Source organism: Acanthochromis polyacanthus, chromosome 4 (genome assembly GCF_021347895.1).
Source record: "Acanthochromis polyacanthus isolate Apoly-LR-REF ecotype Palm Island chromosome 4, KAUST_Apoly_ChrSc, whole genome shotgun sequence".
Lineage (NCBI taxonomy): Eukaryota > Metazoa > Chordata > Actinopteri > Pomacentridae > Acanthochromis > Acanthochromis polyacanthus.
Genome location: NC_067116.1, coordinates 24,400,335 through 24,424,354, shown reverse-complemented (window position 1 = coordinate 24,424,354; position 24,020 = coordinate 24,400,335). Strand labels below are relative to the sequence as shown.

The window sequence follows — 24,020 nt, the reverse complement described above, 5'->3', positions numbered from 1 at the left end:
TGTACACACACACACACACACACACACATATATGTGTATATATATATATATATATATATATATATATAAATATATATATAAACATACATATATGAAGAGAAAGGTCGGGCTTGTAAAATTTTAAAAAGGCATATAATAACAATAAAAATAGGAAATGGAAATAGAAACAATTCTGGCGAGTCCCCAGACTACAATGTGACTTTAAAAAGGACAAAAAAATCATAAAGACTAGACATATTTAATCTAAGAAATCTTACATATAGAAATAATGATGTTAACGTGTTATTTTACAACTTTAGTTTGAGGTGTTCTTTTCCAGGATTTAGACTGAGTCGAATTCTAACTAACCAGCAAAATCAGTCATTAGCAACATGCTAACATTCAGGGTAAATACTATTGTTCTGTATATGTTAGCATAGCTTGAGGCAAACCCACTACCTGAATGACAGCAGGTTATTTTTGTATTTTGTTGGTTTATTAATATATTCAAGTACCTGTAGTCATGATATAACCACCTCTATAGTAACAATGTACCCTGCCTACCTCTGTTTTTGCCGAATAAGTTTGGTCTTGTAGGTGTGACCACGGGGTGTCAGTGCTACAGTTGATTGGTGGTTTGCGGCTGCGTCCGCATGGCAACGGGCAGCTGTGTACATGAAAAGGGACTCAAGGAGCTTTCTGGAAACGGTGAGGGGATTTCTACGTTAAAACAATCTATCGGTCCTCCTCTACGTGGACGCTGTAACATCTGGACACCGCAGCCGGAGCGGAGCGGCTTTAATGCGGCGTATCGCTGGCGCAGACTGACAGGTGAGGAGTTGGCTCCGATTCCCGGCGCCTTGTTCCGTCCTGCTCGGTTCTCCGCACGATGGGGATGAAGCGAGTGACATTGTCGTGTTGTGTTGTCCTGCATGTGTGCGACTGGGCGCTATGCGGTGTCATTGTCTGGTAAACAAGGTGTGTCTGGCCAGATAAAGTGCTGAGGCTGTTAGGTTTGGGCCGCAGAGCTTCAGGAGCGGATCTGGATGTTGTTCAAGGGAGAAGAGGGGACGGACAGGGCGGTGTCAGGGCGGCCTCTCCGGGGGCATCACTGCTCCCTCAGCCTCACTCTCACACAGACACCATGGATCACGAAGAGTTCTTAATGTGGCCGTAAGCTGTCTGTGAGATGTTGCAGCCATTAACCATTTATAGGCCAAGTTAGATAACTACAACCGAGTGTCCCTGCAAAACAATATACCGTTTAGGTTTAGGATTATATGCCGATTAAAAAAAACAAAAATATCGTCATAAAAGCTCAGTTCAAATGTCCAGCAGCTGTATGGATGGTTCAAAAGTAACAGAATACCACAGCCCTTGTTTTTGGACAAGTTCTTCACAAGATTGATGTTCTTATTGAGCTGAACGGGTTTTTCTTTCATTTAACAGCTAATAGTAGAAATTATTTGAAAACTGTATATTCCACAGTTTTTCTTTAAATTACAGATAATAATTTCTTTAATTAATTTTTTAAACATGAATGTACTTGTGGACACTACAAAACAAGCCAAAACTGTAAATAATGTCCATATCTAAATTTGTGTGTGTGTGTGTGTGTGTGTGGGGGGGGGGGGTTGATATATGGTAATTCATTCTTTTAGCGTCACCATACAATGAGACTATTTTTATCATTTTAAAATCAGCAAAGTTATTTTCAGAAATACATATTTATGTATATTTAGGTTTATTAAGTTATAGATAATATGTAGTAAAATCACAGAAAAAAAGGTATTATCTTACATGCACCCCACAAAAAATATCCCAAAACTGTATATAAAGCCCACTTCAAAAAGTCATTTTTACAAATAGCAATTTGTTCCTTTTTCAATATGTAACCATAACTGTATTACTGTATTTGAATCAGCACAATTTTTTAAACATTTACATGCTTTTGTTTGGAAGATAAATATGCATATTAACAATTTAAAAAATAGTAGTATGAATAATTTGCATATTTTTTCTGTTTTGTTAACTTACAGACACCTTGTAAAATGTAGTAAAATCACAGAAAAAGCTTGAAAAAATAATTAATTTACATGTTGACTGTAAAAAAAATAAATACATGAATAAATAAAATAAAAACAGGCTAAAACTGCTAACAGTCTTATCATTTTTACAAACAGTAAAATTATTTTTTACAGTGTGTGTATGTGTGTAAAGTTACAGGTTTTACTGTTTAAATCAGCCAAAAATATAATTGTTTTACAGATATTTGCCTTTTTTTAAAACAGTTTTAGAATATTACAGTATTCAGTTGTTTTAAACGTATTTTTTCTACCACCCTTGCTGCCAGATTTTCACAATTCTCAATTTTTTCTACAAAATAGATGTCCTTAAAAGCATATTATTGTAACTGAACTGTGAGCCAGTGTTTAATTAAAGTCTTAAGTCAGTGTTTACATCATTAGCATTGATCTTAACCTGCTAAGTTGTCTGGGCATCCTCACCCTTTATTGAACACAAATGCCTGTCTAAACTAAGACACAGCCATTTACATTGAACAGCAAAATAAATGCAGTTTTTAAGCTGCTCAGCTGGTGACAAATTCACAACCACAAAGTTACATCACTTCAGATAGTGTAACCCAGGGGTGTCAAACTCATTTTAATACAGGGGCCACATTCAGCCCATTTTAATCTGAAGTGGGCCGCACCAGTTAAATTGTAATATAATAACCTATAAATAACAACAACTCAATATTTGTCCCTTTGTTTTAGTGTATAAAAGTACATACTGAAAATGTGAACTATCATTTTTACAAAACATTATGAACAGCCTGAATTTTTAAAAGAGAAATCAGTGCAGTTTCAACAACATTATGCCTCAGTTTATCATTTACACAATACAATTTACAGACCACAGTATATCTACAAAGGAACAAAAGTTTTAGTCACAGGTATCTGCCACTAAATGATATAGTATTTTTACTTTATGATCAAAATGACAAAAGTCAGACAAAAAAACAAAAACAAGGCTCAATATTACATAAATGAGACACTAAATAACCAAAAATGAGACAAACAACATGAAAGAAAATGAAAAAAGAGACAAAAAATTTGACAGTTACAAAGTGAGAACAAATGGACAAGAAACGAGACCGAAATGATTAAAAAAAGAAACAAAACAACAAAAAATAAACAAAAGCACAAGTGTGACAAAAAGTAAACACAGAACAACAAAAACATGAGACAAATGACAGAAGTCAGACAAAAAAAAAGCCAACAACAAAACACAACTAATTATTACAAAAATGAGACACAAAATTACAAAAGAACAATGAGCAATCTAGTATTTTACTTTGTGATCAAAACAACTCGTCACGGTCTAGTAATTATTTTAGATTTATACTCGTACAAATTTACAATATGCAGTTAATTTTACACTTTACAAAGTCGTCCTGCAGGCCAGATTGGACCCTCTGGTGGGCTGGTTTTGGCCCCCAGGCCGCATGTTTGACACCCCTGGTATAACCTGTACACAGACACTCCCTTGACCAATAACTGAATAAACCAATTTAAAATGGAGCATTATTCCAATGACACAATACCACAGATGACAAGAAAAAGGTAAGAATGAGCTTTTGGCAAATTGGATGTTGACATGTCAACATCAGAGACAGACAATCTATCCCACGATGCTCCTGATAAACATGTTCAACAACGTGATCTTCCCCCAAAATGTGCTCTAACTTCACTGAGCCCTTCATGAAAAGTGAGACAACACTACAGCCAGCATCAGAAACCTCATCAATTCTTCATCACAGATGGGTTACTCATTACTAATCACTGATTTTTGTTCTATAACCCCACTCTCCATCTGCAAAAGATCATTTTCAGTATAGTATATTTGGTTGTTTCCTGACATCTACTCCGCTGGAGAGATACCATGTGTTGGGATAACAAATACTTATTCCCCTATGTAAAAAAAAAAAAAAACTGCTAGTATTTTCTGCATGCATGCTCATTTTAAAATTTCATTCAGTATATTGGAGCTGTTTTAATAAACAAAAATGATTATTCGGTCAGTCAGTTACTTCGGTGTTTCCTAGATCTAACATCAACCTTATATTGTTAAACCTTATATATTCCCTCTTTCTGTTTCTCAGCCAGCTCATAAGCTGCGACCACTGACCTGCAATCATGACGGCAGAGGAGACAATCAACATCAAGGAGGCGGAGGTGATCAAGCTGATCCTGGACTTCCTCAATTCCAGGAAGCTGCACATTAGCATGCTGGCCCTGGAGAAGGAGAGCGGTGTTATTAATGGACTCTACTCTGATGACATGCTCTTCCTCAGGTACGACAACAGACATGCATGCAGGAGTAGAGCACAAAGGGTAGATTAGAATAAGTTTTACAGAGATTTTAAATAAAGTTTATCAATGTCTTCGCCACAACAGCAGAGATGTATAAGGAGAGACTCGTCACTTAAAGAATCCTGAAGCATAAAGGCGATCATGTAGATGCACTGTCACGAGAGCCATGCCATGCAACTATGACCAGTGGAAGTATAACACTTAGAGAAACATGTTTCTTCAACCTTGTTTTGATGCAGTCACTCAACATTTTTTAGCACGTTTTACCAGAGATGACTGCCGATTCTCTCCATGGAACTTTGATGCTCCAATAGCTCTCTCGTCATTCGTCTAGACAGGAACCCGCTCTTGTTAACCTAAAATAAATGCTGGATGACTGTCAAGAAGCCTTGCCTATAAGAAATTTATCAACAGGAAAAACTTTCCAAAAATGTTGTCCTCTTGCTGAAGCATTTAACTGCACCACTGTGGTTTTCAGAGGATTTTGAAAATGCTCATTGGTTACTTTCAACAGGCAACTCATTCTGGATGGACAGTGGGAGGAGGTGATGCAATTCATTCAGCCTCTAGAAGGGATGGACAAGTTTGACAAGAAAAGGTGAGAAAAAATATTCTATTTCATTGTTTTACATCATCTCTCTACTGACAGTAAGTATAGGACATGTTTAAAGACCAGATTGATTTGATTTCTTGTTGAGGCATTATGAAGAGAACTTTTTAGTGAGTGCTTTTTGTACTGCAGATATATTTAGTACAGTATTGATTGACTGACAAATGATTAAACCAATAAAAATACATGGTAAGTAGGAGTTAGGCAAGCCATACATAAAGGTATGAAACTAAGGAACAGATTTGTAGGGCAATATGAAACAAAGATCAAACGTACATAAAGTATCTGAAAATTTCTTTATAGATGATGTGTACCCTCACTCTGTGTCCAGGCTGGATTTGCCAGTAAAGTGGAAGGCTGGTAGCCTTAAAAACTAAATTAGGTCAGGTCCCAGAACTGTAGTGGTGTGATCATGTCATCCCACTGACATCCTCTGTTTCTTCCCAGTCACCAACCCCTCTGCACAAATGGAGAACATTTTTACACTCAAGTCCTACCTAATTAAACTATCAGTTTATTGAAAAGAAACAACTCATAAAACATCACACGAGGGTTAATCAATAGTGTATTTTCTAATACCTGATTTGTGTTTCCAGGTTTCGGTACATCATTTTGAAGCAGAAATTTTTGGAAGCTTTGTGTGTAAATAACGCCATGTCAGCTGCTGAAGACCCTCAGAACGTACGTATATGTTTAATTAACCATCATTCACACTGGTAATTCAGAAATCCTATTACGAGGCTAGTAGTCAGAAATCCAAATACATCAAAAATGCCCTCAAGCATGGAAGTCTAATGTCTCCCAGCTCCAGTGCAGCAGTTCAGTGATCAGTAGAAGCCCGTGTTTTATTTGGGACAATGGAGTTGTACACAAATGTGTAAAAACAGTGGGAAAGCTCCTAAACTTTAATTATCTCTGAGAGAAATCTGTCTTCCCAGAGTGATACTCTGACATCCTGTATGTGCACACACTGGCCCACTTGAAAACACTCTGAGCTGCTGGTGAAACAACTGTTTATCTGATTTCCAATGTATGATATCTGATTTTCCACAATTTTACTATCATTAATCTAACAATTATTCTTAATTCATATAAGCTTTCCACTGAAATTCCAAAGAATAAAATGGGTTTGTGTGCACCTCCTTAAACCAGTAAAAAAAAAATAATGATGATTTTACTGGCTTCCATTCAAATGTCTGATATTCTGCCTTTTTACTGAACAAGCAAATGCCATCCTTTATCATCAAGATACCAGAGAGCTGCTACATGAAACACACCTAAATATAATCACAGCATCAGACTCATTTTCTACCATCTACAGCTGGAGCTCACCATGCAGGTGGCGGTCAAGTGCCTCCACAATCTGGAGGAGTTCTGCCCGACCAAGGACGACTACAGCAAGTTGTGTCTCCTCCTCACCCTGCCTCGCCTCACCCACCATGCAGAGTTCAAAGACTGGAACCCAAGCACGGCACGTGTCCACTGCTTCGAGGAGGCTTGTGCCATGGTAGCAGAGTTCATCCCTGCGGACAGGAAGCTGAGCGAGGCTGGTTTCAGGGCGAGTGGAAACCGCCTCTTCCAGCTGCTTATCAAAGGGATCCTTTATGAGTGCTGTGTTGAGTTCTGTCAGGTAATATGATACCCTGAAAATGAAAGAGATACACTCAAACTTCATTGGCTGGTAAAATACGTAATCCAAATGTTACCTCTTCACAAATGTAGAAATGGTAAAAAAAAAAATCCATAGCAAGGTATTTTAATGTTGTGTAATCAGTTGTTTGCTGCAACAAAATACCGTCTGATTTTAGTTAATTAGTGTCATCTACTATAATATCTAGTGCATATTAAATTCTATTTACACAACTGATTTTACTGTGCCCAGTGATAAACTGGCGAGCTGTCCCGCGTATCCCCTGCCTTTGCCCTGAGTCAGCTGGGACAGGCTCCAGCCCCCCACAACCTTACAGAGTATTATGCTATGAAGATAATGAATGGATGGATGGATGGATGATTGCACTTTGCTGTTTTCTAGAGTAAAGCAACGGGTGAGGAGATTACAGAGGGCGAGGTGTTGCTCGGCGTGGATTTGCTCTGTGGGAACGGCTGTGATGAGCTGGATTTGTCGTTGCTCTCCTGGCTGCAGAACGTCTCCCCAGGTGCCTTCACCTGCGCCTTCCAACAGAAGACCCTCAACATCCATGTGGACCGGCTGGTGAAGCCGAGCAAGGCTGGCTATGCAGACCTCCTCACTCCTTTAATCAATCGTCTGTCCCCCTGTCCTACCTCACCCTTTCGTCAGAGACCTCATTCAGCTGACACCTACATGTCCAGATCGCTCAACCCAGTTCTGGATGGTCTGTCCCACGGTCTGGCAGCACAGGATAAGAGAGGCATGGAGGCCAACATGAAGTCTGCTCTCAGTCGGAGTCTCGTGGAGAACAATGTGCACCTGCAGGATGATTCACCTGAGAGGTAGGATTCAAAGACGGAGTAAACTGGAGAGAAATATTTTTGTTGCTTGCTGTGCTAAATGATTTAGACTTAACAGATGTGCTGCACATCTCAAATCACAGTGTACCACACATTTGCTTTGCAAACTAGAAATGTGTGTGTGTGTGTGTGTGCGTGGTCAGGTGCTGGCTATACTTGTGGGGACCAAATGTCCCCACAAGTATAGGAAAACCAAAAACAATGTCACTTGTGGGGACCTCATTTCGGTCCCCACAACTTTAAACAGTGTTTTCTTGGCCATGTTGTTACTGAAAAAAGTAAAAGTGCAAAAACGTTTCTTTAGGGTTAGGCATCGTTTTCGTCTGGGTTAAGGTTAGGGTAAGGGTTAGGGTTAGGGGTTAGATATGAATGGGAGTCAATGGTATGTCCCCACAATGATAGAAAAACATAGTATGTGTGTGTGTGTGTGTGTGTGTGTGTGTGTGTGTGTGTGTGTGTGTGTGTGTGTGTGTGTGTGTGTCTCACTGAAAAACAAATTTTTACACAGTGAAATGTCATAAAATTTTGTTTTTTTCAACTCTTAGCAATTGTTTATCTGTCACAAAACAAGCTTTTGGAATCCTAAAACACAACAAAGCACATAAAACTTTAAAAAATAAAAACATAACACCAGTTCAGTTACTATTCTTTCGTCCATCTCGTGCTTGTATCAGATTCAAAACCTAGAAATGAGTTGACCCATCACTTTTGTCAGCTAAAGGCTTCCTTCACTCAGCAAAGACTACTATATAATATTACACTCATAAACCCGAGAACAAATTGCCTTTTGACCCATCATGAAATTTAAGTTGTATAAATGACAGCTAATAATTACCATTGAGATTATTATGTATAATCCTTTCTACTTCATTTACACTCCCTCAATTGTATATTTTTCTATATTTTAGGATATATTTCGTTTTCATCCTTCACAGTTTCTACCAGTCAGTAGTAATCATATTGCATTACAAAGCTTTTTCTTTTCTAAAGCTCTCTCATTCTGCTGTCTCCCCCAGCATGTGCATTTGCAACCTTAAATACTAAACTCAGTGGTAGATCTTGTTGCATGATTATAGCCTCATTTACCCCATTAGTTCTACCTTAAAAGAGACGTACTACCTCTTTTGTCAGCAGTTCAGCACATTAGTGCAGATGAGTGTTGCTGGATGGAATATATAATCTGAAACCTTTAGCTGATGACTCATAATTGAAAACGAGACTATCAAGCCTGACACTAAATTAGGGCTGTAAATTAAAGATAATTTCACTGATTTAAACTGATATTTTACAGCCTCAATATAATTTTACTGGGGTCTTTATGGCTCATCATGTTGTCCTTCTCTTTTTCAAACCAGTGCTTTGCTCTGAGGACTGGCAAACTATGGCCCCTGTGAGTGTGACGAAACACTAAGAAAGTAAAGACAGGATGATTTAATGCTCACCAGCTCATTAGAGGAGACACAAGATGTTGTCAGGTTCTCTCTGGCCCCACCTGCTGGATGCAGTGAACAACTGGTCCAAAGTCTGATCTCGTCATTCCACTATATAAACAAGTTCAAGAGTTTGTCATTCTCTGCCATAGTTTGTTTTGCAACATGATATGCAACTCTTTACAGGGTTTCAAATGATACTATATACTAAATAAAATTATCATTTGACTTAACATAAATCTAATTGTTTCATGTACTATTGTCATTTTATTAAAGTGCCATGGCTTTGACTTTGTTGCTGTTTTGAGTATACATTAAATATTTTTTTCCTTCATTGTGGCGTTTAAAATCTAAATTGTTTATATATACATACTTATACTGTTAATCCTCCTACCTACAGGAAACACCCGCAAGGGCTGGATGGACCCAACACCACACGAACTCCTCTGACTCCAGGAAAAGATGGTGGTCCACCCTGCAGCACAGAAACACAGGAGGTGATCTGAACTGCAGACCATAAGTAGCACCTTCCTATATGTGTAGTGATACCATGTGCAGCCTAGACCATAACTAGACCACAGATTTATGAGACAAAGTGTCGGGTGATGTAATCTTAAGTGTGTATTAGATCCTATTTGAATCTAAAGGTAAAGTTTAAAGGCGAAGGAGTGAGGCGCATCACCTTTGCTTGCTTAAGCTGAATTGGCTCCATGAATCTTGCAAAGACTGTATAAAAAAGAAAACATCATCGTTGCCCGTCTGGTAACTTAAATCAAAGTCAGAGAGAGATTTTCAGTCAGTCTTCCCTCCAGAGTCATTACTCCAGATTTAAGAGATATAGAATTATTTTCCCTGAACCCCTGAACTGCCTGGGCTCAATACTTCTACTGCATCATAAATCCTGCCAAAACTCTCTACCACAACTGTCCATGGGCTTTTGCACCCTGTTGCCCTCTGTCCCAGTGTAGAGGGTGAAGATCATGGACACTGTAGGCACATTATCTGGTTTGATGTGCGGTCACACCCACGATGACCTGCTGCTTCCATCATCGCTCATCTTTATGCACCCCAGGTCCCATCTAGAGGTGCAAAGTACTTTGAGATTAGATTGTTGTGTGTGTGTGTGTGTGTGTGTGTGTGTGTGTGTGTGTGTGTGTGTGTGTGTGTGTGTGTGTGTGTGTGTGTGTGTGTGTGTGTGTGTGTGAAAAGTGGTGAGAGGCATGAAGGAGAATATACTATAGACTGGCTAGATATGATGAGGTCCTTGAAAACTTTTTTATGGGACGGATGATGGAGGACGAGGCCTTGGGAATTGAAGAGTTGTCAGTAGTGGCTGTTAGAAAGAGTTTGTCTATTATAATCCGGTGTGTGCAGTTGGATGTGTGTGTGAGGTGGCAATGAGCACTGCCAAGCTTTGAAGCAGAGAATACTGAAAGGCAACAATAAATATTCTATCATTCATGTTTCAGGGTTTGCCCAGGTAAAACAAATCCCGTCAGAGTACAGTTTTAGGGATCTCCTCCCAAAACAAGCCTTACAATGTGTTTATTCTATGTGTGTTTGTTTGTCCAGCGTCGTGACTCCACAGAGCAGATCCAGGAGTATTACAGGCAGCGTCTCCGTGTGCAGCAACATCTGGAACAGAAGCAGCAGCAGAGGCAGCTGTACCAGCAGATGCTGTTGGAGGGAGGAGTGAAGCCGCAGGATGGAGCCCAAAACAACCTCACTGAGGCATTCCTCAGCAGGTAAGGAAGTCATGCTAAAAGAGTCAGTGTCATTTATGAATAAAACACAACGCGGTACCTGCAAGATATTTTGTCTTTTGTCCATCTAGATCTATTCAGAAGTTGGAGGAGATGAATGTGGGCATTGACCACAAAGGAGATGAAGTGATGACACATCTGGGCCAGCAGTGGAATGGACTGACAGGGAGCAACAGCACCTCCAGCCCCAGGATGTCCAATACCCGGCACACCACAGACAAGGGCCCGCCGAGAGACAAGCCAGGTGGGGTGAGCAGCCACGGTTTGCTCAGCGAGTCTCCAGTTCCCAGTAGCCAAAGGTAAGAGCTTGCGAAGTGTTTGGTTACTTGTCTTAAGTAAAACATCCTGTTCTTATGAGGTCATTCCAGATTTTGATTGAGTTTAGATGCTTCGAGTGGTTTTGAAGCTGCTACTAAGTATAAATAATATTTTATTTTGATTTAATGGCTAACATGGAAATTTTATTCTCATATGTTTTGCAGCAAAAGCATGTACAAATTGTAAGAATGTCACCTGAAACATCCTATCACTCTTAAGCATTTTTAATTGATACCAAAGTGTAATACTGTTAGATTTCTATATTGCAAAATAAGTAAAGTATAGCTTTGAAATAAATCTGTGTGTGCATTTGTGATCACCAGTGCTGAACGAATCAGAGCGTCTGGTCCTACAATTCAGGATGACACTAGTTCCTCTGCAACACGCAACACACACGAGGTATAGCAAACTGCCCGCAAATCTACTACAGAACTCCATCAGTTATCAAATATCAAATGCTGGAACATGTGAAAACTTGCAAACCAGATGACAACTTTTGAAGTGATGAGGATATTTTTTTCTGATCTTTACCAGCCAGGGAAGTCCAAAACACAATTTGTTAAAGTGAACCAGCTCGAGGACACACAGGCGGTGCGTGCAGTGGCCTTCCATCCCTCTGGAGCACTCTATGCTGTAGGCTCCAACTCAAAAACCCTGCGAGTCTGTGCCTACCCGGAAACAGTTGCCACCAGGTAGGAACCATCCATAGGTATCCAGCAGTTTTTAAACAAAGAATCTGAATGGAGTGTACTTCATCAAGAAGGTCTCACATCAATGGAATCTAGAAGAAAATAAGAAATAGTTTCAAGAGTCAAAATATGCAGATTCAAGCTGTTATTTATAAAACACACTTTTAAGAAGTAATTTCCTAATTGCAGTTTTTCATTTCTCTGGTTTATATGATTTGCTTACTTCTTAGTGGTTCTGGTGCAGTCAAGCAGCCAGCAGTGCGCTTCAGACGAAACAAACATCACAAGGGCTCAATCTACTGTGTAGCCTGGAGTCACTGCGGACAACTGTTGGCTACTGGCTCCAACGATAAATACGTCAAAGTCTTGCCTTTCAATGCAGATAGCTGCAATGCCACAGGTACTGTTTCAGGTGTTTTACATGCACTTCTATATTCACAGAACACAGAAAGCTGAAACAGAAATCCTTGTAACCCTCTTGTCTCCACCCAAATTTGTACCTTTGATTCAGGCCCAGACCTTGAGTTCAGCATGCATGATGGTACCATTAGGGACCTGGCCTTCATGGAAGGCCCTGAAAGTGGAGGATCCATCTTGATCAGTGCTGGGGCCGGAGACTGCAACATCTACACCACTGACTGTCAGAGAGGACAGGGCCTTCACGCTTTGAGTGGACACACAGGTACATCAGCTTTTCACTTACAACTGAATGAAAGAAAACAGATTTGAGGAAACTCTAGATGTTTGAAATAAGCTTGCAGATATAGTAGATCATCTGCTTAGTTCTTTCATTATACCTTGATGCTTTAGATATTTAACAAATATACACTTAAGATTTTTTAAAACAGTGAAGTCATACAAATCAACAGTACCACAATGTTAATTAGTTACAGTGAAATAAACAGGGTGTTAACACAACTAAGTGCAGCAAGGTGAAGACATATCATGTATTGTTTGAACAGGTCACATCCTTACTCTGTACACGTGGGGAGGGTGGATGATCGCCTCGGGCTCACAGGATAAGACAGTTCGGTTCTGGGACCTACGAGTGCCCAGCTGTGTTCGGGTTGTGGGCACAACTTTGCACGGTTCAGGTGAGCGCCATCATGCCTGACTTTCACTGGAGGTGATACTTTGCAACACATTGTTACAGGATACAGAAGCATCTCAATGAAATCATAGGAAAACACGAATGCTTCCACAAGTGCAGCTTAACATATTATCTCAGGAGCAATAAAACAGAGTGCACTCGTCTAAATGTGTTGATCTTTTTCATATTACAAACATATGGATTTAAAGAAAGATAATATTTTAAATACTTATATTTGCATTTGGATCAGCATTAATTTGGCATCTGATGTGTAACTGTGTTCAATCATTTGAAAAGATATCTATTAGTTCTGTCACATTTGTCACTAATTCACACCACGTCACCTGTGTTACAGTAGTAATGCTGGAACACCTTTTTCTGAATGTCAGGATGTCCTTAGTATGTTAGTGGATTGCTTCATCTGCTTTGTGCTGTTTCTTATCTAATTATCACTGAAAGTTGTTAATGAGCTGAGTTCACAAATCAGATTCTTCAGAGAACAGGTCAAGGTCAACAAGCAGCAGAGGAAACTTTTACTGAATAGAAGCTGCAGTGTGTGCTTCAACAGATACTGCAGGCCACTACAGTCTTTGCATTTCAGCAGCAATTTGTTAATTTGACAATTTATCTCTCTTTAGCATGATGGTTTATTTTTTATTTGTTAAAAAAATACAAAACATTTCCCCATAATTATTTTATTGTTGTACTGAGTGGAGTATGAAAGTGGTTTCAAGCTGCACCCAATCACAGAAAGCAGAAAGCACTTGATATTGTATCTCTTGCAGGAAGTGCAGTTGCTTCAGTGGCAGTGGATCCCAGTGGCCGTCTGTTGGCTACCGGTCAGGAGGACAGTACCTGCATGTTGTATGACATTAGAGGAGGCCGCATCGTCCAGACATACCGCCCCCATGGCAGTGACATTCGCTCTGTGCGGTTCTCACCTGGAGCCCATCATCTCCTCACTGGCTCCTATGACAACCGAATCATCATCAGTGACCTTCAAGGTAAAACCTTCATGGAGAAAGAAACAATTTAACTATGTACCGTACGTGACACACAAGACAGATAAATAGAAGGGGTTAAATTAAGAGAAATCATTTCCATTTTGAAAGCTTATACCTTCTTGGTGTCCATTTGATGTCAACAGTTGCAACACACAGAAGCTGCTTTTGAAGTTCCCCCCTTTTTGCTGACAGTCTGGTGTTTGGCTGCACTGTGTGATGTACTTTTCTCTGACTTCAGGTGACCTAACAAAGCCCCTCCCTCAAACGGTGGCAGGGGAGCACTGGGATAAGGTGATCCAGTGTCGGTGGCACCCACATGACCAGACCTTCCTCTCCTCGTCTGCGGATCGAACTGTCGTCCTCTGGGCTCCGGGCCCCTGAGAGTCAGAGAAACAGTGATTAACACCCAGAGCAGCAGTGATCACAAGAGCACAGTGTCCACACACATCCCAGCATGGCATCACTAACTGCTGCGAGGGCCATGTACGTGCAGTGGTGTGCGTACACATCGTGAGCATCAAGCTGTTTTTATGTTGCTCAGTTTCAAGTTAAGTGTGTGTGCCATGTGTGTATGTAAAAATTGCATTGAGGCAGAAAATGCAGTCATTTTAAAAAGGACAGTTTACGTGTTTGTGTATGTGTGAATACTACTGTATATGTCTTTGTGAGTATGTGCAACCAAAAATGGCATTTTGGAAATCTCTGTGTTTGGCTTCGCAGTTTAAGCTAGCTTAAAGCTAAATAATATGAAGATTTTGCAAATGCCATAAATATTGGAAACAAGGGTATTTTTGTCTTTCTTTTTGGAATCCATGTGAGGTTAAAAACTTGCATAAGATGTGTCTGTGCATTCGCTTAATACCTTTCTGCTTGTGGCTTTTGTAAGTAGAACATTAAGATAAAAAGGCAACGATGTAATTACAATATACAGATGGTGATAATGCCTTCACTGAAAAGTATTAGTAAGTTCCCTGCAAGCACACTGTCAAATTAGATTAGTTCTTCTCTCACAAAACCCAAGTAAATTTTAGTCAGCCATAGTCAGAATCTGATATGAAAAAAATGATTTAGGTTTGGTTCAGCAAGACATGAGTTTAACAAAACTATTCATTAAAACACTGCTACTTCTATAGTTTCTATGAGACGCAGTGACTGGACTACATGCTGTGGAAGGAAGCCACGTTTGGTTATGCATATCATAATGTGCCTTTTTGTAACATTTGTAGAAACCTTTTGGATGTATGAATTGATTGATAGATTTATTTACTTATTTGCAGCTTTATTTTGGTATTTTTTCTTATGCCTTGTCAACTGTAAAACCTTACAATGTCACTGCAGTGCAGAAACTTTTCACTCATCTGCATTTGTGCACACGTCTGTTCTTATTAAAAATGTTTTGGTAATGATTAGTACTTTATGTGAAGGCAGAAAAGAGAATTTGCACAGTCAGGAAAGTAATTTGTTAATGTATCTCACACAAAAATTCAACACTGAGTTCCAGTCAAAGAAATTGCATAAATTGCAAGATGGGGAAAAGGGAAAAAGTACATGTTGTTATAAGACCCTGTTTGAGTTCATAGTCATTGCTTAGTTGCTTGATGAATTCGGTGTAAATTCAAAAGAAGAGCAAAGTAAAACCAAAGCTTAGATCAGCCATGAGAAGTGACTGAAAAAGGAGGGAAACAGCTGTTGTAACACGAGCTCAGTCACTGTTCAGCTCCTCATATCATAATTAAAGTGTAGGAATTATGCATGCTGTTTTTGCCCCAAAAACAAGTCAGCTTTTAACCAACAAAGATGCAGAGTAAGAAAGAGGAAGTAAAGGGCTGTATGGTGAACTTTAAAATGTAATAAACTGTAACTAACAGTATAAAAATAACACAATATTTTCAGGACGTTCAAGTGAAGACAATGGTAATGATGCACCTTAAAGAAAGAAATGCTGCAGGACTGCGCAGTATGAAATGAGAAATCTGCTCACATCTTTAAGGATGTGATTTGATCTTCATTTCTACTGAGCACCTATGTATGTAGAAGCCTGGTGCACATGAGTGAAAGAGAAGGATGTGAAAGAGAGAGTGTATGCCATGGGGTGATCATATTATGAATCATATTTTAACTTATTTGTGGCTCATATCAGAGTATTCAGTGTGCTTGTCCACATGTGTAGTTTTAAATAATGTTTGTGCACAAATGTGTCGCAAATGAGGGAACTGGGGTCACTGGAGTTCAGTCTGTTAAAACAATAAAATAGTGGCTGTCTAACACATGTTGTTCTTGCATTTGAATAAACAAAGATATTTTTAAGGGACACTTTGAAACTAGTTGATGGAATAAAGATGTGAAGTGAAAAATTAACTGTGTTTTATATTTATGCACCAAGTATACCAGTGAGTGCTTAAAAAGCCTGTTAGGGAAATGTTAGGTTAGCTACTCGTATCGCTGGCATGGCTAAACTGTGGGGGCTGGGACGTGGTCATGGCCTCTGACAGAAAAGAATCTCAGTACACACTTACTATGAGAGCCAAATCTGATCAGCTATTTTTGAGAGACAATGAAAGCAAGTCATGTAGTTCACAAGGAGAAAAATCAAGTGCAAGAGGTTAGAGACACAGCGGTGATAAAGGGATGGAGGGTAGAAGAGCAAGAGGGGCATTTACCATCACTCACATGCTGCGCTCGATCATTCCCTCTTTTGTGCAGCGGACAATGAGGGCCAGAGGTACAGGGTTTAAAAAGGATACGCACACTGTTACAGACAGCAGCCGTGGAGAGAGACCAGCCAAACCAGAGGTATCAGAAAAAATTGGAATTACATAGAACCTGCATTTACTGTAACTGCCAGGAAGGTACTACTTCATTTCGGCCTTTAAAAGGCTATTACTATCACACCTGCATTTGGAGAGCAACAACAACTACAAAGACGCAGAAGAGATGAAGTTTCAGGATCTATGCTTCTCCTACTGGGGGAAACTATCTGCACAACTTTCAAACTGAGCCTGGAAACTAATGCTTGTTCTTGTTATCTGGCAAAACTGAACAGATTACACATGAGCACATTTGGGATACAGGTGCATAGGTGCGCTTTGGATGTGCACTAGCGAATTTGGTGGTTTTAAAGAGCTGCATTTAGGAGGATTTGATATCAGTGTATGAAATCAGTGGTTTGCTGGCCGGGTGACAAAGAGCAACAGTGCTGACAGTTCAGTTGCTCGGTATTGGAAGATTAGTTTGTGTTGCATGGATGGAATTAGTAGTGAACAATGGCTGTGAACTGCCTGATAGGCAAGCTTATTGTCATGCAGCAGTTTGGGTCAAGTGCTTTGCTGGCTGCCACCAATCTGACAGCATGTTAAGGATGATTCAACTTCTTATCTGATGTGGGGACACACATTGAAACTGTACGTTGCGCGTTTATTCTTCCTACTAAGATGCATCAGGAGGATAATTAATAGTTTAAAGATTTTAAAAACAGTTTTGAAAGAAGACATTTGAGTTTCCTCCACTAATGTACCTCATGTTAAGAGTATTTGCTGTGAAGAGAAGATGTGCTTAATTCACTACTTACAACAGCTGAAATAGTAGTCCATTGTAATGTGCAACAGAAACTTGCGTTTTTGTTATTTTCAGCTGCTACAGAAAAGGATGTATGATGAATTTGAGCCTAACAGCATGAATTTTAAGCGTAATATCTGTAGCAGTCATGGGTTCACAGCGGGGACTTTAAAACTCCAATTATTGGACTTTATTCAATAGAAAAGGCTTGTAAATCTCAGAGAAAAACAATTTATGCAGCTAATTTATTCATATGAATGAGCTTTAAATGATGTACCTTCTCCATTCTGTCCTGTCTTTCCTGAACAGTTGTTGAATGTTTAGACGGACAGCGTTTTCCCGGGCTTCTCTACAATGCTGTATACTTTAGCAGGAGGAGGCACGCTCTGTGGTGTGGCCGCCCTCGTGCTTCTCATTGTTTCTACGGCAACGGACTTCTGGATGCAATATCGATACTCGGGTAGCTCGGCCAATCAGGGCCTTTGGAGGTTCTGCATCAACCACAAATGTCATGCTCACACCATAACTGTAGGTAAGTACTTCAGACGTGGCATTTAACAGAGAAAAAATGTTGTTTTGGATGCAAGCTAATACTTTGTGGTCAAATTTTGAAATGTGGCCATGTTCAACTGGAAGGAAATCTTTAAAACTATAACCAAAACAACACAGTACAATAAATGTTCATCTGGTAAAATCGAATAAATGGATAAAGGAAATACAGTTCACCACTGGGTGGACAAAGTATTTACTGACAGCAATGTACAAATAGCCCTTTACAAGTAAAATGACTGCATGAAAATCCTAGTGAAGGAAAAGTACCGGTACATGTTTTAGCAGCAAAATGTAGTTCAAGTATCAAAGTAAAAGTACTGGTTTGATCTGTCTGACTGGTATTTTATTAATCAGTCTGAACATTACGACCACCTGCCTAATATAGTGAAGGTCCCCATTGTGCTGGGAAAACCGGTCTGACCCACTGACGCCCAAACTCCACAAAACCTCTGAAGGTGTCCAGTGCTATCAGGCACCAAGATGTTAGCAGTAAATCTTTTAAGTTGTGAAAGTTAAAAGATGGAGCCTCAATAGATCAGACTTGTTTTTCCAGCACATCCCAGAGATGCTCAATCATGTCAGATCTGGGGAATTTGGAGGCTACATCAACACCTTTAACTCCTCCTCAAACCATACCTGACTAGTGTCTGCCAGGAAAGTACAGAGTCTGCAACAAGGTTTAGCTTCCCACAGTACATCCTGCTTCCGTTTTTTCTGCTGGTAAATAAGGCCCAAGCATCCAGCTGTGCATAAAAGAAAACATGACTTATCATAACAAGCCACCTGCTCTATTGCTCCATGCGCCTGTTCTAACATTCATATGCCTGCTGTAGTTGTTTTTGGCAGGGAACAGGGGTCAGCACAGGTATTTTGGCAAGGCTGTGGCTATGCAGCAACCTGCAATGCATAGTATGTTCTGACACCTTTCTATCATGGTCTGCTTTAAGGTTTTCATCGGTTTGCGCCACAGTAATTTTAGCGTATGATCAGACCACACAGGCTAGTAACGCTCTCCATTTTCATCACTGAGCTTTGGGCCTCCATGACCCAGTTATTGGTTTGCCAGTTATCCTACCTTTGGACTACTTTTTGCAGAGACTAATCGCTGAACACTGGGTACACCTACCAAAACCTTCTGACGATATATTATGGTGCTTAATGCTGCCTAATATATCCTAACTCTTGACCAGTGCCATTGTAACAAGATAATCAGTGTTATTCCCCTCTGCTGTCAGTGGTTTCCATGTTATAGCTGATAAGTGTGCATGACATCACTGGACAATTAATACTGATGCATCGATGGGAAACAGCATGCTACTGTTGTAGTTGCTCCATATGGAGCTAGTTTTAATTACGTATGATTTCATATACTAGGGCACCAAATAAAACTGAGGGGTCTTCAAATGATTAACTGTGGATGAAAGAAGAAAAAGCAATTTTATGACACAAGAGTCTGTTTTCTCTCTTTTTTTTGCAATTCCAAGAGTTTCCATATGGAACAAAACAGAGGTTTAGAGGAATAAATCTCTCATTAGTAGAGCCAAGAACAACTCAGATGTCCAAAATGTGGACAGGAAATCAAAGGTTTAATGTTGAACAACGTGCTGTATTTTTAATATTAATTACATTATCTGTAGTGTACAATCTTCATTGTACAATCAACCAAAAATTAAAGCTGGGAAATAAATGTAGTGGAGCTGAAAACACAACAATACCCTTCGGGGAGAAATATAGCATAAATCAAAAATACAAGTACCTCAAATTGTACTAAAATACAGTACCTAGTTACTGTCCACACTGGAGGAAAACCATACTGAGCTACATACTGCAGCTCATGACTATCAGCATTTCTAGCAAACTCTCCATTTGGGTTTGCCCAAATGTAGCCCCAATTTCAATTAAACATGTTAATAGAGTGCACACTGGTTTCTCAGAAAGTTAATTAAACAAAGATGAAAGACTTGGAAGATATATTATAGATGCCAAAAACTAGTTTATTCAACTGGATAAGAAATATGAAGTCCACTGAATGATAAAAGAGTTTGACTAATTTCATAAATTGCGTCAAAGCAAAATCAAGATGGCGTCCCAGCGCATTAGAAAACAGTAACTTAAACAAGCGGTTTAAACTTATTTGTGTGTATGTGCTTTCAGACATTTTCGTACAAATATTTGGTGGTATCGTGAAAAAAAAAAACTCCGTACATGTCGTCCTGACAGCGGTTCCAGCCGAGTTTCGGGGTTTTCGTCGACGTTAACAACTGTTCCTCATTGGCTTGGACGCATGCTAATAGATGCTTATGCAAAGTCTGACTTGAGTTGTATGTTCAGTATAATGGACATATTTCTGACCTTTTTTGTGTCCAGCCTTCTGGGATGCAACACGGGCCTTCATGCTGCTGGCCGTGCTGAGCTGTTTCGCCGGTGTGGTGCTCGGCCTGAGCGCCTTCACCAACGGCACCAAGAACCGGAGGGTACGCACAGGTGGCATCGCCCTGGTGCTGTCAGGTAACGCAGCATGTCACGGCTAAAAAAAATAAACCCGGATTCGCTGCTGCTTTACGCTGTTCTTCCTGTCTGGAGTTTTTCCCACAGTCGGTAAGAGCTGATTTGAGGTCACTTAAATTGTGACGAAAAACGTGTTGCAACCTGTAAAGCACAATATTATACGCTTTAAATGCACCACTTCCGTGTTGTATGAGGTTAACGGCGAACCAATCATATTCAATTTATTTTCTAGTAACCTCTACCTATAAATGTGATCTTTTTTTTAAATGTGTGGAATCATTTAACCTTCATGCGGTATCCGTTTTGAATATCTCATAAAGGCCTTCCGGCCCAGGTCATACATAACCAGGTTTTGTATGACTCATATATGCCCTGTAGATCCAAATTATCCACAAATTCAGTGTTTCACTTTATATGTCAACTTCCCTCAAACTGATTGAAACAAATTTTAACACTTTTTACAAATTATATGACATCATTTACCTAATTTGCATAAAAATATACATATTTTGAGTGAAAAAAACCAATAATTACAAGTTATGATTTCGGAGATCCAATACAATATTATGTATTTTTAGTGAGGTGCATATGTTGAAATTCAGACAAAATAATTTTTTTAACCCTTTCAAAGTTTTTGAATGGCCACAAATACTTTACATTAACTGTCTTCCGGGTCATATATGACCCAGTTTTGTTTGACTCATATATGGCATGTACATTAAAATTATCTACAAATTCTATGTTTCATCTTATTTGTCAACTTCCCTCCAACTGATTGAAATTATTTTTTACACTTTTTTAAATTGTATGACATCATTTACCTAATTTGCATAAAATTATATATATTTTTGACGTTAAGAACAGCAATAATTACAAACTATGATTTCTGAGGTTCAATTTAATATTATGGATTTTTAGAGAAGGCTATATATTGAATTTCAGATCAAACATTTTGTTTAACCCTTTCAAAATTTTTGAATCGCAACAAATACTGACATTAACTGTCTTCCGGGTCATTATGACCCGGTTTTGTTTGCCCCTTCTCTTCAACTGGGGTAAATATTAGCTCAAGAGCTTCTGCTGTAGAAAAGCCTTCTTTTCATTTTGCTGTCTTGCATCAAAATGTAAAAATGGTCGGGAGAGACACAGGAAAGGGGTGGGACTCAAAGTCATCATTATTACTTGTTTATCATACTGCAACTTTGAAGGTGTAGCATGCCAGTGTTTGTGTGTGGGAGGCACATCAATGATTGTTTCTGAAAGCGCAGCTTTGAAGGTGCAGGTGCGGGTCAGTGTGTGTGAACATGCATGTGCGTGGGAAGAACACGAGAGGCAGCTCCTCTCAAAGGAAAAAAATCACAAATTTTTCTGTTGTTTGTGTGTGTGAATGTACGGAGGGGTGTGTGTGTTTGTCAGACAATAGTCATTTGCTGGATAGGTGTGTATTTGAGTGTTTGTGGGGAGGGGGAGGGGGTGGGGGGTTGGTTGAGAGTTGGAGGTGTGTGTGGATGAGTGAGAGAGTGGAGTTTGATTCTTTGATTGTGCTAGAAAGCCAGGAAATGTATGTAAGTTCTCTGTATGTAACAGATGCTTTTTGAATGTTTTCCTACAGCGTAACCTAGCGTGTGTGTGTGAATGTGCATGTTTTTGGGGGGTGGGGGTGGGGTGAGATGTTTTTTTTTTGTTATAGGTGAGTGAGAGTATGGTAATAGATGTGTGCATTGTGCCAGAAAGCACACCAAAATCAATTTTGTAACGTATAGCGCCACCTAGTAGTGTACGGGTCACTGGAGACCCGGAAGGCCTATAGTGCCATTCTGTTTTATAAATTACCCATGATGCATTGCAGGGGGGGTACTCAATTGAATTTGAAAAGAGGTTGATTATGCTGAACTGCCGTAATTTTCATGTAATTACATTAAAGGCAACTACATTTTTAAAGAGCATCTTGATGCCTTCGGGTCGTCAGAGACCCGTATGCCGTATTAGGGTTAAGAGGACTCACAGGAAATGCGCGTCTCTTTCTGTGTGCTCATGTTTATTCTCTATTCTCAGGTTTTCTTGCTCTGCTGGCTTTGGCAATCTACACTGGAGTGACTGTCACCTTCTTTGGCAAACGCTTCTTGGACTGGCGCTTCTCCTGGTCCTATATCCTGGGCTGGGTGGCCATCATTCTGGCTTTTGCTGCAGGTACAGTTATGTTTATTGCGATGGAAATTTAAGGACTGCAAATACTGCTAACCACCTGTAAAAGAAGCAGAAGATGTAAGATAGCCCAGTTTTTCTGGTCATTATTTACCCACTTAAGACACTTTTTGCTCTCCGGACAGTGAAGTAAGTGAACTTCAAGTGTCTGCAGGAGTTAATGTGCATGTCTTTTATGTCAAACATCAATTTTGTTGAAGAGCTGCCATATATCTCAGATAAAGTGATTTCAAAGCAGCCTAACTGCATATAAATAAACTTCATAGTTTCATCTGACTCTCCTTGAAACCAGTTGTTCCTCAGATAATCCAAATTAGAAAATGTTCTTGGTTATTCTTGTATTGAAACTAAGTATTTAAAGCCACTATGTGTAGGATTTGAAAATGTTCTACTTTAGTTACAATTATCCCTAACTAGCAATGATCTATGCTTTTACTTCTTGAGAACATTTAAATATATTTTGATCCACACACCATTCATGGATTCAGTTTCATTTGGAGATACTGTATGTACAGTCATGTCAAAAATAAAAACTTGTATGATTTTCTTTCAGGTGTGTTCCAGCTCTGTGCTTATCAGCGGACCACTGCAGAACCTGCTCCTTCAAATAACCAAGACACCTGAACAAGATGCAACAGCATTTAGCCCTAAGACTGTTGCATTGGATGTCACTGCTGCTTTGAGTACCTAGAATGGAATAAATAGAAATCATAGATACTTCTGTGGTTTCACTGCAACCTTGTTTCACTCTTAACACTTTTTTTATCTTGACCCCAACTTATAAGACAGCATTTCACCAAATGCGTGTCAAGTACACTGGTTTATTTTGTTTCTATTTACCTTTAATCAGTACACTCTTTAGGATTAAAACCACCCTAAATGTGGTATTTCACTGCTATATCTGTATGCAAGTGATTCCCCACTAGATGGTGTTCTTATGCCACATATACAGTGGGTACGGAAAGTATTCAGACCCCTCGAAATTTTTCACCATGGGTCATTGCATTGCAGCCATCTGCCAAAATCAAAAAAGTTCATTTTATTTCACACTAATGTACACTCAGCACCCCATCTTGACAGAAAAAAAAAAAAAAAAAAGTAGAAATTTGTGCAAATTTATTAAAGAAGAAAAACTGAAATATCACATGGTCATAAGCATTCAGACCCTGTGCTCAGTATTGAGTAGAAGCGTCCTTTTCAGCTAGTACAGCTGTGAGTCTTTTTGGGAATGATGCAACAAGTTTTTCACACCTGGATTTGGGGATCCTCTGCCATTCTTCCTTGCAGATCCTTGCACTGAGGAGAGGCTTCCATCGGGCCACTCTGCCATAAAGCCCCGACTGGTGGAGGGCTGCAGTGATAGTTGACTTTGTGGAACTTTCTCCTATCTCCCGACTGCATCTCTGGAGCTCAGCCACAGTGATCTTTGGGTTCTTCTTTATCTCTCTCAC

General features: G+C 39.5%; 2 protein-coding genes across 2 annotated transcripts; both read left to right on the top strand.

Moving 5' to 3' along the window:
* The first annotated feature begins 557 nt into the window (after positions 1 to 557).
* LOC110950313 (WD repeat-containing protein 47-like) lies at positions 558 to 16,107 on the top strand. The gene is made up of 16 exons (XM_022192844.2): positions 558 to 810; positions 4,145 to 4,336; positions 4,870 to 4,953; positions 5,562 to 5,646; positions 6,287 to 6,595; positions 6,998 to 7,437; positions 9,286 to 9,382; positions 10,458 to 10,630; positions 10,720 to 10,947; positions 11,290 to 11,365; positions 11,501 to 11,658; positions 11,886 to 12,055; positions 12,167 to 12,337; positions 12,618 to 12,749; positions 13,531 to 13,749; positions 13,988 to 16,107. The coding sequence occupies exons 2-16, from the start codon at positions 4,179 to 4,181 to the stop codon at positions 14,128 to 14,130; spliced, it is 2,643 nt and encodes an 880-aa protein (XP_022048536.1). The 5' UTR covers positions 558 to 810; positions 4,145 to 4,178; the 3' UTR covers positions 14,131 to 16,107.
* Positions 16,108 to 17,317: 1,210 nt separating this feature from the next.
* Positions 17,318 to 23,261, top strand: lim2.2 (lens intrinsic membrane protein 2.2). Its single transcript, XM_022192820.2, has 4 exons — positions 17,318 to 17,836; positions 20,224 to 20,364; positions 22,420 to 22,554; positions 23,123 to 23,261. The coding sequence occupies exons 1-4, from the start codon at positions 17,659 to 17,661 to the stop codon at positions 23,191 to 23,193; spliced, it is 525 nt and encodes a 174-aa protein (XP_022048512.1). The 5' UTR covers positions 17,318 to 17,658; the 3' UTR covers positions 23,194 to 23,261.
* The last annotated feature ends 759 nt before the right edge of the window (positions 23,262 to 24,020 follow it).

Coding starts and splice junctions, on each gene's coding strand:
- lim2.2 (XM_022192820.2), top strand. CDS start 17,659: ATGCTGTATACTTTAGCAGGAGGAGGCACGCTCTGTGGTGTGGCCGCC. Junction 17,837..20,223: donor TGCTCACACCATAACTGTAG/GTAAGTACTTCA, acceptor TTTTGTGTCCAG/CCTTCTGGGATGCAACACGG. Junction 20,365..22,419: donor CATCGCCCTGGTGCTGTCAG/GTAACGCAGCAT, acceptor CTCTATTCTCAG/GTTTTCTTGCTCTGCTGGCT.
- LOC110950313 (XM_022192844.2), top strand. CDS start 4,179: ATGACGGCAGAGGAGACAATCAACATCAAGGAGGCGGAGGTGATCAAG. Junction 4,954..5,561: donor GACAAGTTTGACAAGAAAAG/GTGAGAAAAAAT, acceptor TTGTGTTTCCAG/GTTTCGGTACATCATTTTGA. Junction 9,383..10,457: donor GCAGCACAGAAACACAGGAG/GTGATCTGAACT, acceptor TTGTTTGTCCAG/CGTCGTGACTCCACAGAGCA.